This window comes from Hemiscyllium ocellatum, chromosome 14, assembly GCF_020745735.1.
Source record: "Hemiscyllium ocellatum isolate sHemOce1 chromosome 14, sHemOce1.pat.X.cur, whole genome shotgun sequence".
In the NCBI taxonomy this organism is placed as follows: Eukaryota; Metazoa; Chordata; class Chondrichthyes; order Orectolobiformes; family Hemiscylliidae; genus Hemiscyllium; species Hemiscyllium ocellatum.
In genome coordinates this window covers 16,057,556-16,071,164 of record NC_083414.1, presented here as the reverse complement: position 1 = coordinate 16,071,164, position 13,609 = coordinate 16,057,556, and the positions used below count along the sequence as shown (strand labels likewise).

General features: G+C 39.2%; 1 protein-coding gene across 1 annotated transcript in view; it reads right to left on the bottom strand.

Annotated features, from left to right (window-relative positions):
• Positions 1 to 9,929, bottom strand: part of LOC132822076 (guanine nucleotide-binding protein G(t) subunit alpha-1) — a 64,543-nt gene extending 54,614 nt beyond the window's left edge. The window contains exon 1 of the mRNA XM_060835093.1: positions 9,824 to 9,929. Coding sequence (XP_060691076.1) covers positions 9,824 to 9,929 — 106 coding nt within the window. The remainder of the gene's footprint in view (positions 1 to 9,823) is intronic.
• Between the last annotated feature and the right edge of the window lie 3,680 nt (positions 9,930 to 13,609).

The following is a 13,609-nucleotide window of genomic DNA, read 5'->3' as shown; positions in this document are numbered from 1 at the left end:
TTGAGCATTCCCATCCCATCAGGAATTGCATGGGTTTTTAATTATTTGGCTACTGTTGACTTTTGTGAAGCTTATGAAAAGTTATGGATAAGCCTAGTCACGTGATTACAGCAGCCATTTTTGTTGGGGTGTTAAATTTGTTTTTTTAATCACAAAGTATATATTCTTATCTAGACATATACTAAAGTTGTTTCTTTTAAATCCATATGTAAGTTGTCTGTCTAGGTTTAAACCTGAACAAGTGACAGCAATTGCAAAATGATACAGCCTTAGTTTTGAGTTAGGTGGCTATGGATTTATCATAGGGCCACTCCCTTACACATTTGAGAGCGATGAAGAAGTTTTCTTCTTAACCTCTCTCCTTGCCTGAGGGATGGAAACCCTCAGGTTAAACTACAACTAGTCATCTCTCTCTAATGATAGAGCTGCCTGATAGTCCAATAGGACAATGGCAACTTTACCATTACCTCTACCTATGGATTGAAGTCCCACAATATCTAGAGCTGACATTCAATTGATGTGCCAAATTTTATTCAAACTTGTTGAGGTATCAGTTCTCCTTGTCAGCTATTAGTTTCAATGTTTTTGGATTGGTGGTGCTGGAAGAGCACAGCAGTTCAGGCAGCATCCGAGGAGCAGCAAAATCGACGTTTTGGGGAAAAGCTCTTCATCAGGAATAAAGGCAGGCTCTCTACCTTTATTCCTGATGAAGGGCTTTTGCCCGAAACGTCGATTTTGCTGCTCCTCGGATGCTGCCTGAACTGCTGTGCTCTTCCAGCACCACCAATCCAAAATCTAGTTTCCAGCATCTGTAGTCATTGTTTTTACCTATTAGTTTCATTGAAACACTGAGGCAATGTTACCTTACAGAGGGACCAGAGCTTTCTTCAAATTACTTTATTCCCAGAACCATGAAGTCATCTGACAGAGGAATTTTGTTCCTTCAAACTGAGTTGGAATTCTTGTCTTCCACATATTCTTTTTTTTGCCTTCCAACTTAGAAAGGGACACTCTGTAAGTCTGGGTAAATGACCAGGAGACTGGAGCTCATTGACAGTACATTTAGAGTGCTGGCTAATTATTAATTAGTTCAATGATCTTCTCCTATGCACAGATCCAGTTGGTGCTTTTCACTTCAGTTAACTAATGTACAATGAAGCAAAATGTTGCAGATTTGGGAAATCTGAGGTGAAAATGTGAAATGCTGGAAGTACTCACAAAATGTCTGAAGCTAGATACATCTCTGGAAGCTTCGGTTACTTAACCTCCTCTGCAAAACTTTGAGTGCATTGGTTAATTCTGCCAATTTATCCCATTCATTAGCCTGCTTATGAGAATCAATAATATTCTCACTGACTGACTTTTCTTAAGAGAGCAGGTGAGCAATTAATGCCTCCCAAAGGATTATCATTTGTTTGATGTTCACATGCTTGTGAAGGAAGAGAAAACCAGCAGCAGTCTTCTATCACCCTTGATAATTCGATTGACAGTATTTACTGAACAACAGCAGCAGGGTGATCACCTCAAAGTGAGAAGGCTGAAAACCAACTGGATCTGCTCTGGAAACATGGAGTTGGTTTGACTAATTCTGTACATTAATGTCGAGACCAATGCCTGCCCTAAGACAGCTGTCAAGAGCCTATGGCACTACAAAAAGGTCAGGAAAGTTGTCTTTGGTTTCCTTGTCAACATTTGAACAGAACCCATCACTGGCTTTGACATATCAAAACCTAATTGAGCATCAAGGCAAACAGGGGACTGAGCTAGTTCAGATCTTTGATGTACTTTGAACCAACACTTCAAGACTTACTTCAGGCACTTAAGCACAAAATCCAGGTTGACATTCCCATGTTGGCACTGAGGAAGTGCTGCACTGTTGGAGATGTTACCTTTCAGACTAAGCTTCAAGCCAAGACGCCAGTCCGATCTTTCCAGTGCATTTAAATGATGCCAATTAATTGCAACAGGGACTGCATTTCAAGCCAATTTTGTATCTAATTGGCTAGGTTTCCCTGGATTCCATGTGATTTAATCTCGCTAACCAGTCTACCTTGTGAACCTTATTGAATGTCTTACTAGAGTCCATATAGAAAATGTGCACTGCTCTGCCTTACTGTCTTTCAATCATCTTACTAAGCTGCATCACTTACTTTAGGTGATTTGTGCATCTGAGCACCAGTTATGCCTATATTTATCCAACCCACTTAGGCATTTATTTACAAAGGAATTTAAGGCCTTCTTATCAAAAAATAATGTTGCACAATATTAAGGACAAAATGCTGCGATGCTGGAAATCTGAAACAACACAAAGGATGCTGGAGAAACTCAGCAGGTCAGACAGCCTCAGTGTAAAGAAACACAGAATTACTTTTAATTTGATATGTTAACTCTGTTTCTCTCACCACAGATGCTGCTAGACCTGCTGAGTTTCTCAAATACTCCTTTTGCTAATTGCCAATACTAAAGCTGATCTGTGAATTGCCATCACAAAACTGGAAATGGGTTAACAATTTCCTTCAAATTCTCATAGTCCTCCTTTGTGTTAACCACACCCTGGCAATATTGATGTCATTTGCTTATTTTAAAACGATTCTTTTTTTTCCCCGAGTTGGAATTGTTTTGTGAATGGTGAGTAATCATGGAACTAGCACCAATCCTTATGGATCACTGCTCCCCATCTTTCACCAGTTTGATAACTAGCTCTAAACCTTACTCTCTTTCATCATTTTGTAGTCATCTTGCTGTTAACTCTATTGCTTATTCTCTGCCAATATATACCCTGCCTTTAATCATGTATTTATAAGCTGGTGCCTTATTGAAGATATTTTTAAAATTCAAATATATTTTGACTATTTCTTTACCCTTCTCTTATTTCTTTAAAGGCTGGTCATGTATGACTTTTCTTTTTGAAATCAATGTTGACATTATTTATATATTCAGTTTCTGGATGTTTCTTACATTATATTTTTGAGTGAGGATTTAATTGAACTTCTTACAAGTGATGGAGTAGTGTCATGTGAAATGCACACCCAAATATGGAGGTTTCTATTTGAAAATCTTCAGCACTGCTGCATATTCTATAACAAGACTCCATTATTTGAAGGTTGGCATGCAGAGTTTTTGTTTAAAATATCAAGTCACAAGCATGTAGAGATGTAACACTACAGTAGCCAACTCACCAATTTTTGGTTTAGTATTGTGATTTTTATGTGCAATTATTTTGGCCTGTATGGAAAATTCTTTTTCAAAGGTGGTAGGTATTGTTGATCATCCTGTCCAGGCATATTATGACATTTCACTGGAGCAGGCAGGACTTGAACACAGATCTCTAGGCTTAGAGATAGGGACACTACCACAGCACCACAAGAGCCCAAAGTTTTGCAGGTTACAGATATTTTCCAACCGAACTGAGCAGAATGCAATTACACAGCTCTGGAGCTGGTAGAACTTGAATCCAGGCCTCGTGGCCCGGAGGTAGGGACACTACAATGGCACCCTCTTTTCTTGATCTTCACAGTTTCACCATTGCAATTCTTGTCACAACCACTAGGAGGAGAGTGAGAGCAGGTAAGACAGGTTCCTCCTCCTTCCATGATGCCTGCCCTCAACATGGAGAATGATTACAATGAAACCTACAAACCTACAACGAAAACCTGACAACAAACCTTCTGTTTTAAAGAAAATTTACCGAAAGTAACCTTATCTCAATCTCCAATGCCATGTGATTCATGAAAGCATAGAAGTAGATTATTCAACCCATCATTCCAATGACAGCTGGCTAACTCAATTCCACTTTTTAGTTCTTGATCCATTGCCTTGCAGAGTGCAGTACATCAAGTGCACCTATCTTCTCCTATCTCTCCTGTAGCTCACTGACCTACTTTGGCTCCCAATCAAGAAATGCCTCATTATCAAATTCCCAAAGGTCTTTTCAATTCCACCCCCCTTGGCCTTACATCTCCCAATCTCTGTAATCTGCTGCAGAGCCATTATCCTCTGCAGTATCTGTGCTCTTCCAATTCTGATCTCCCTGATTTTAGTTGCTCCTCCATTGGTGGCTGTCTTTTGTTGTCCAGGCCTCAAGCTCTGGTATTCCCTCTCTCAACCCCTACAACACTCTATCTTTCTGTATTCATTTAAGGCACATTTAAAAACCTTTATTTAACAAGGTTTTTCTTCATCTGCCTTGATTTCATTTTGTGGATGTCTAATTTTGTTTTCTAATGCTCCTGTAAAGTGCCTTCAGGTGTTTATTATCTTAAGGGTTCTGTATAAGTTGAAGTTGTTGTTGATGCATATCCACATGTTACTTTAAGTCAGGTGACAATTTCAAATCAGGACGGTTACCTTCCATTCAGGCACTGAGTTCCAGGCCACAACCTCCCTTTGGAACAATACATTTCTTACGATTCTATTAATCCTTTTTTAAATTCACTCACAGAATGAGGACATTACTGGCTAGACCTACATTTATTGCCCATCCCTAATTGACCAGAGGGTAATTAAGAATCAACCAAATTGCCGTGGATCTGGAGTCACATGTAGGGCAGACTAGGTAAAGATGACAGATGTTTTTTCCTAAAGGGCATTAATGAATTAGATATGGTTTAGACTCTTCATACCAGATTTTTAAAAATTGAATCTAAATCCCACCATGGCTGGATTTGAACCCCAGTCCTCAGAGCAACAGCTGGGTTTCCGGATTTATAGTCTAGCTATAATTCCACTAGACCAGGCCTCTCCTCTTGTTTGTTCATCATTTTAAATACATTGTGGTTTATTGGTTCTTGTGTTTTCCTCCCATCTCCAAAGGAGTTATAAAGCACAATATTGTTACTAAAGAACTATATGTTGGGGGTGAGGAGATCTCAAAGAGTTTATCTAGTGGACAAGTCAAAGGACGTCCAGATTTGAATCAAGCATTCTGAGCTAATGCTGTGATTGAAGATGATACAAGAAGGAAATTGCCTGGAGATCCAACTCCTCATTCATATTCAACAGCTGTTGATGGGATAGGAAGAGTGATCATTGTGATGCCCATTGTGGTTAATCAGCTCACCGACAGCCATGGATTATCATGGCCTCTTGGGTGATGTACTGAGTGTAAGTGGCATTGAATCCCAGCATGTAGTCAATGGAATGGAAGGGAGTTAAAAAGGCAAGGAAAGAAAATGGGCTTGCTCTTAGTTTTGAGTGATATTCTAAAAAGGAATGCTAGTAAATTAGTCACCTTCTGTGTATCGTTACCCATTGATTTCAATGGATATAACAACAATGAGAGAGGAAAACTAGATTGTGGACTTGCTGTCACTCATGGTCCAGACATTACCGAGTCTTATTCCCAGCTGTTGCAGAGACCCGTTGTCCCAATCACGTTCCCTCCAAGTTCTTGGCAAATGCAGTGGCTTTCCAAATGTTCATCCAGACATTCTGTCTAATTGTGAATAGTCCTATGGAAGACGGGAGTTGTATTGTTGTGCACAATACAAGTTAATGCAAAAAAGTGTTTGCCAACAATGAGCTTATTCTCAAACAGCACTATCAGGTTATATCCTCTGGCATTAGGATATGGATATATAGAATTACCTTTTTACTATTGCTCATGCTGCACCAGATATCAACGAATGTGTCTACTTACAATAAGTATGAAGTAAAGACTGGCACTATTAAACAGTACACCATTATTATGGCACAGTCAGTTTACACTGTGTTTTTCTGACTACAATATTGTGATGAATAACTGCCTCCTCTGTTACCAACCAAGGCTGCCTTGATGCATTATTCAGGTTATTCCATAAATATAGTCCCAGATGGGAGTGAAAGAGCAAGGGATATTTCTGCTGTGTCCTGGCTGATATTTATCCCTCAACAAACATCACTGAAATAGATTACTGTTATTAATTTTTGAGAGCTTGCTGTTCACAGACTAGGTATTAGATTTTCACACTGAAACAATGACTACACTTTAAAAGTAATTCCGTGGGATGTCCTGAAGATGTAATAAGCAGCATGTAACATAAGGTCTTGCTTTGCTTTTCTCCTTTTGATGTACATGGCAGATGCGAGATATTGCAATATAAAAGAAAAAATCTATTATTGCTGAAAAACACACATTTTGTCAAAGTTTTTCATATTGCACCCATCTGGAAAATCTGCAAGAAATACCAAAGGGATAATAATGTTTATAACAAATAAGAGCAGAATGCTGATTTACTAACACTTGCAGATTGTCCTGATGAATGCCAGACGAAAAGCTATTGAAAAATGTGTCTTTTCTCAGCATTGTTCAAGTTCTGTAATATCAAACAATTATTTAGAAGAAACTGATGTTTGTATTGTTACTGAATGCTTCATGTCCTCGTACCAAAGTTCACACTTTTAGCAAGATATTTTGTTCACATTAGCTAACAGAGCAAGTTGTAGTTGACTACAATAGGAGTTCATACTTAGAAACATAAAGTAGGAGCAGGAGTAGGCCATTTGGCCCTTTAAGCCACTCATTATGACCATGACTGAACGTCCAACGCAATAATCTGTTCCTGCTTTCCCACACATCCATTGATGTCTTTAGCCTCTCAACTCCTTCATGAAACCACACAATGTGGCCTCAACTGCTTTCAATAGACTTTTGCATAGGCTTACCACTCTCTGAGTGAAGAAATTTCCCCTCAGTTCAGTCCTAAATGGTTTACCCAGTATCCTTAAAATGTAACCCTTGATTCTGGACTTCACAATATTAGAAATATTCTTCCTGCATCTACCATTTTGTCCTGTTAGAATTTTGTAGATTCCTACAAGATCTCCCTCATTCTTGTGAACTTCAGCAAATGTAACCTGAGCCAACTCAACCTCTCTTCATCGTCAGTCCCAGGATCCACTCTGGTAAACCATGGCTGCATTTCCTCTGGTGCAAAAACATCTTTCTTTAAAAAAGCCCAAAACTGCACACGATATTTTAGATGCAAATATCTTATCAAGGCATTGTATAATTGCAGCAAGACATCCCAAAATTACTGAAGAAGGGGCACTGGATGCTAAAGTTAACCCTGTTTCTCTCTCCATAAATGCTGCCAGACCTGCTGAGTTTCTCCAGCAATTACTGTTTTTGTTTCAAATTTCCAGCATCCGCAGTTCTTTCTTTTAGTTTAGCATCAGAATCCACAGCCATTGGTTCAATGAGGTAAATAAAATATTACACATGATTAAATAAAAGCCCTGTTTCCACATTAGCACGTTTCATAACCTCAGGATTTCTCAAAACTCTTTAGAGTCAATAAAGAACTTTAGAATGTTCAAAATGCAGATGAAGCAAATCCTAAATATAAACAGAAAATATTGGAAATACGCAGCTGGTCATGCAATATTTGTGCAGAGAAACAAAGTTAACATCTCACGCCTGCTTTCTTCCTGTTCTGATGAAAGGTCACACATTGCAAACGTCAACTCTATGCTTGACCTATTCTGTATTTCCCACATTCTCTGTTTTCACTCTTTAAGGGCATTCACTGTTGCGATAGAGGAAGTACAAAACCAATCTGTGCACAGCAAACTCCTTCATATAGCATGTGATAAATGAAATGATATTCTGGTTTTGTGATGTTATTTCATGCTGAAGGATAATATGTGAGACACCGAGGAGAATTGACACATGAAGTCTACCAATGAAGTTAAATGCAGCCTTTTGTTGACTGAGAGTTTGATCATTACAATGCCTCTAGTTCCTAATAAACACAGGGTGTTCCATTAAGTTGTATCAGGGGAGTACATGTGTCTTTTTTGTGTGTGGTGTGGCAAATTGAAAGAAACATTCCAAATAAAGAGGTTACAAAGTAATTTTGTGACAGGTGTTAGGAGTAGCATGCGATAAAAAGGTAATCCTAGCTACTTATAATGCCACAAGGTACAAACTGAATACTATGCTCATGAATAAGCTCATTGTTGTCATTCACTTTAAGTATGAACATATATTGTGCACAATAAGTTCATGGATCATCTTCTTCAGAGAATCATAATCAGAATTGGTAACTGGTTAGGAAACTGCCGTGCAATTTGGTGGGATCAAAGGGCAGGGTAGATCTGCAAACTATGATGGGAGAGATAGGTTATCACAAGCATTGATAACATTGGGTTGAATAGCTTTTTCTTACTCTGATTTTTAGTTTTCTTATATCAAAGCAACATTTAAATAATGTTGCTCCTGAACATTTTTCAGGATAAATTCACAACTCATGAAAGTTTGAGTGTAAGAGTTTCAAAGTTTTCCAAAGGTATTGAGTTGGAGGATCATAATGAATGGCAGAGCATGCTCAAAGGGCTGAATGGCCTACGTCTATTTTCTTTCTATGTTTCTATGTGTCGTGCAAGCCTAAACAATCTTCAGAAAATGTGAACAATGATGAGACCACAAATATTTTGAACTGTAAAGTCTGGTTCTGAAAATGTTTAACCTTTAACTTTATTTCTGTGTTTCTTTATACTATAATGAGAGAGACTGTAATGTTTAGCTTTTAACTTTGTTGCTTATTTCTTTGTATTTCATTCTTAAGTTTTTGAAATTTTAGGTACAAGTAACTACGATGGTGCCGTGTGTGTCGACATTGAAAACTTTTCACTGTACTCCTGTGCTTTAGTACTTGAGGAGAAAGTGAGGTCTGCAGATGCTGAAGATCAGAGCTGAAAATGTGTTGCTGGAAAAGCGCAGCAGGTCAGGCAGCATCCAAGGAACAGGAAATTCGACGTTTCGGGCGTTCCTGATGAAGGGCTTATGCCCGAAATGTCGAATTTCCTGTTTCTTGGATGCTGCCTGACCTGCTGCGCTTTTCCAGCAACACATGTTCAGCTTTTGTACTTGAGGACATGTGACAATAAAGTTGAAATCTAAATCTAAATCTAACTCTGATTCTCTCATGATATTGTATAGTTAACACGCAAGCATTCTACAATTAGTTTCCAATCACAATAGCTATTGAATATTTTGTTGAACCTTTCTTGAATATTTTAGTTAAAATTAGATTTTTGATGTAATTAATTATAAAGACCATTACTCCATTACATAATGGAAATAACAAATTCTGACGATGGAATGCTTTTTGTGGGAAAAGTGGCAAATCCATGAGTGGCACCTCACAAAGAGTTACATTAAGTGACGCAGTGACTCAAAGGAACATAGTTCAAAAGGAATGAATCGAACGATACTTTCCTTTTCTACTACTGCTTGATTTTTGTTAAACCTTTTACTGGCTAAAAGGAATTGGCACAGTGGCTCAGTGGTTAGCACTGCTGCCTCACAGCAACAGGGACCTGGGTTTGATTTCACTCTTGGGTGACTGTGTGGATTTTGCACGTTCTCCCCATGACTGCGTGGGTTTCCTCTGGTTGCTTTGGTTTCTGCCCACAGTACAAAGATGGTAAGGTTGAGTGGATTGGCCATGGGAAATTCAGGTTTATGAGGATAATGCAGGGTGGTAGGCTGCGTGGGATGCTTCTCGGAGGGTCAGTGCAGATCTGATGGGATGAATAGGCTACTTCCACACTGTAGGGATCCTATGAATTCTTAATTGTAAGGTAACTGATTTCTGCCTTAACATAAGTTTCTAATTGCCTTCCATAGCAAAGCCCACAAACATTTTGGAAAACAGTAATTTATTATAGCAGTTGGCAGGGCAAGTCCATAAGCTCAAATATTTAACAGGTGCATCTTCCTCTATTGGTAACATTATGGTGAGTTTGAAGTCTGCCAATGAAGTCAAATGCAACATTTTGTTGACTGAGAGTTTGATTATTACAATACCTCTAGTTCCTAAGTAATTCAACAGGTATTTACCCAGCAGTAAGAGTTTGACTGTTCTGGCATCTTTCTCTGCATCTTCTCTCAGCTTCTTTTCCAGGTCCCTTGAGTGCTTCTCTTCTGCGCTGGCTCCTGCTCCCATGGTTGAGAGAGTTTGGAAATGCAACTGCTATCCACTAGACTGCACAGTCAGGCGCACGCAGTGGGAGACTGTTCTGGTCTTGTCTCTGTTGTTGAGATCAGGGCTGCCAGCTGAGAAAGAAGAGGATCCTGTCACCGGACCCTCATGGGCATCAGCTGCTCACTCTCTAGACTGAAATCCAAATCTGGCATTCAGCACTTCTTAGAAGGATTTTGGAGATAGGATGTGTCATGTGAGACCTGTATTCCAATCAGGGGCAAGGACAAGGAGAGAACAGAGGAAGGTGTGTAAAACAGAACTAATGACTCGCTGCAGTCAGCTGAACCTGTGGTCCAATTCGAAGATAAATCCTTAAATCTTCATGCAGTTGCTACAGGCAAAAATATGACTACTTCTAGAGTGTGTGTGTGTGTGTGTGTGTGTGTGTAAGAAAGAGAAAGAGAGAGACCAGGCACATAGGGGTGAAAGGCGCTTGGTGGTTATTACTAAAATTGTGGGAGACATTTCCCTTTAATTGTGAGCTGTACTCAGTTTGCAAAATGAAAATGAGCATGAAACGCTGTTCTTCATGTTAAAATGAGATTCCATTACTATTATTATCTTATGATGTGGAGGTCAAACAGAATCATTGAAGATAGGTAAGATACAAGGCTACATTCACAAATCAGAAATTTTCCATGGTAATATTTCAGTTTTATGTTCATTCAAAACTGACAAACTTGATAGGATCTCATCCTTTTGTTGCTCTATTTCTAAATAATCTTTCCTTTTTATCTTTCTTTTCTCTTGTTGGCAGATCAATATCAAGCTCTTATCCTCAGAGATCTGATGGTCATGTTCACACTAAGTAGCATTTAAGACTCTCTGATGTGATTACAGGTTTTGCAAGACAACTTGTCAAGTCTGCTTGACCTCAATCCCATCAAAGGAAAGAAATCTGAGTTGAAGCCCTGACTAGTTAATGATCTTTATGGTACTGTGGAGCGAAGTAATTGGCAACAAAAATGCAATTGATCCAAATAACTATATTAAGAACATGCAATAACACTGGTGTTTGAATCTTGCAGTACCGTGTCTGTTCCAGTTTTGAGACTCCTCCAGGATTTGATGGACATGGAAGCTTCATTCATACCATGGCCATAGAGGTAGATTGTCACCCTGGGTTAGCCATTCTTGATGTGAACATGCACCTTCAAGTTGTAGGCCCGGGTTCTGGATCGGACAAAAGATTTCACAAAAATTGGAAGGAATGAGGCTCTATGTTTGTAAAGCCTAAATTTCAAGGCCAGGATGCTTGTTCGATAGCAAAGATGTAGATTAGATTACCTACAGTGTGGAAACAGGCCCTTTGGCCCAACAAGTCCACACCGACCCTCCGAAGAGTAACCCACCCAAACCCCTTTTCCCTCTGACTCATGCACCTAATCGACAATTTACGCATGGCCAATTCACCTAACCTGCACATCTTTGGACTGTGGGAAGAAACCGGAGCACCCAGAGGAAACCCACACAGACACAGGGAGAATGTGCAAACTCCACACAGACAGTCACCTGAGGTTGGTAATTGAATCCGGGACCCTGATGCTGTGAGGCAACAGTGCTAACCACTGAGCCACCATGCCACCATTTAAGATTGTATTAAAAATCATTTACAATTCAATTGATAAGCCCTCACTTACTCTGCTTTGTTTAGTGAGTACTTAATTGATGCTTGGGTTGGACTGCAGTGGACAAAGTTAAAAATCACAAAACACCAGGTTATAGTCCAAAACCTGTTGGACTTTAACTTGGTGTTGTGTGAATTTTAAATTATGCGCGTGAAGTAGAATAAGTATAATGTGTTTGCTTTTCTATCCTTTAGGAAAGATGTCAGTATTAGCAAACATGTAAAACAAAACTAAGGGAACAGACATAGGTATGTGCTTTGATTGCTTCATGTATCGCGCGATACATGAGTTGTTTTTAGTCTAATATGCTGCTGCCTTTTTCATTAAAAGAAGCAGATAATATAATTTTGGCCCGTTCTGATTCAGCTTATTGCAATTGGAGATGGAGGAATAGGACAGAAATTAAACAGCTTTGAGCAGGAGAAGGAAGACTAAGCCAGAATACCTGCTTATCATTAATGTTTAATGACCTGTTCTGGAAGGTATATATGTAAGAATGTTAAATAGCAACAGGATTGGCATACAATGCCATGTCTTTATATTTAATCATCATTTCGTGCAGAGTCAAGTCAAAAACTAAATGGCTAAAGATATTCTCATTGTAAAGCTATAGGCTGGATCCTGTTATCAGCAGTCATCATTGTTGTAGAATAAATCATACTGCAAAATCTGTCACTCGTATGTGTTATGTTGAATGTAGGAATTCAGAACATTTTTGCTATAGTGACACTTGCTCAAAAAACAGACATTCATACACATGAATTTTTGGGATACCTACACACCTTCTAAATATATCTGGAAAATGAGGGCTTTTCAAATCACTTGTATGTAATCCCTCCAGTGCGGTAAAGGCCATTTGGCCCATCAGGTCTGAACCAATCCTCTGAAGAGCATCCCAACCAGACAAAGACCCCAACCCTATCTCCATAATCCCGCATTTAGCATGGCCAATTCACCTAACCTGAACGTCTTTGGGACTGTGGGCGGAAACTGGAGCACCCAGAGGAAAACTAAACAGACATGGGGAGAATGCACAAACTACACACAGACAGTCAAATTTTAATGGTGCCTTGATTATTAATTCCTGACAACAACCCCTCTGCCCTGAAAATGTGCATTCACAAACATTAAGTCTTAGTTATTTAGATTTTGGTTATTGCTGGAGAACTTTGAAAGTTAGAATTTTCATTGTTTGAACACATATCCTTGTTTACTGGACTGATTCCTGAGGTGGCCTTATTAAGGAAGTCTAGGCAGGCTAGGCCCGTACTCTCTGGCATTTAGATGAATCAGAGGTGATTTAATTGAAGCGTGTGAGATCCTGGGGACTTGATCAAATGGATGTGGAAGGCTGTTTTATCTTGTGGGAGAATCCAGAGCTGAGGATCATGGTTTGGACATTGAGGGATACCCAATTGCCAGGAATTGTTTTTCTCTTAGAGAGTTGTGTGTCTGTTGAATTTCCTTCCTCACAAGGTAGTGGATGCAGAATATTTAAATATCTTTAAGGCAGAGGGAGATATATTCTTGATTATCAAGGGGATGGAATATTATCAGGGATATGCAGGAGTGTAGAGTTAAGGCTAAAATCAGATCAGCCACGATCTTATTGAACAAGAGATTAGACTCGAAGGGCTGAGTGACCTACTCTTGTTCGAATGTTCATATGTGGTTTTCAATTGTGTGTTTTCTTCTCTCACTTTATTGTCCTTTCTGTGTATGATTTTCCATTGAACTAAACATTCAAACAAATGTTTCTCTTAGGATGCCGATCTTAATGAAGTTCTACTCTTCTCCCCGTGGTATTCCCATTTGAATCTTCCAGCTCATCTTTCAGACCATGAACTCTATCCTCCATTGTGATTATCTCCTCCACCACCCCAGCACTCTGGCTCTGTTCTCAACAGAGCTGACTTATTTTCTGCTAATAACATCTGCTATTAACACCTATTCTTCACCAATATCTGTGCTTTACTACTATTAACAGAGCCCTTCTTTCTAAAGCATAAATCC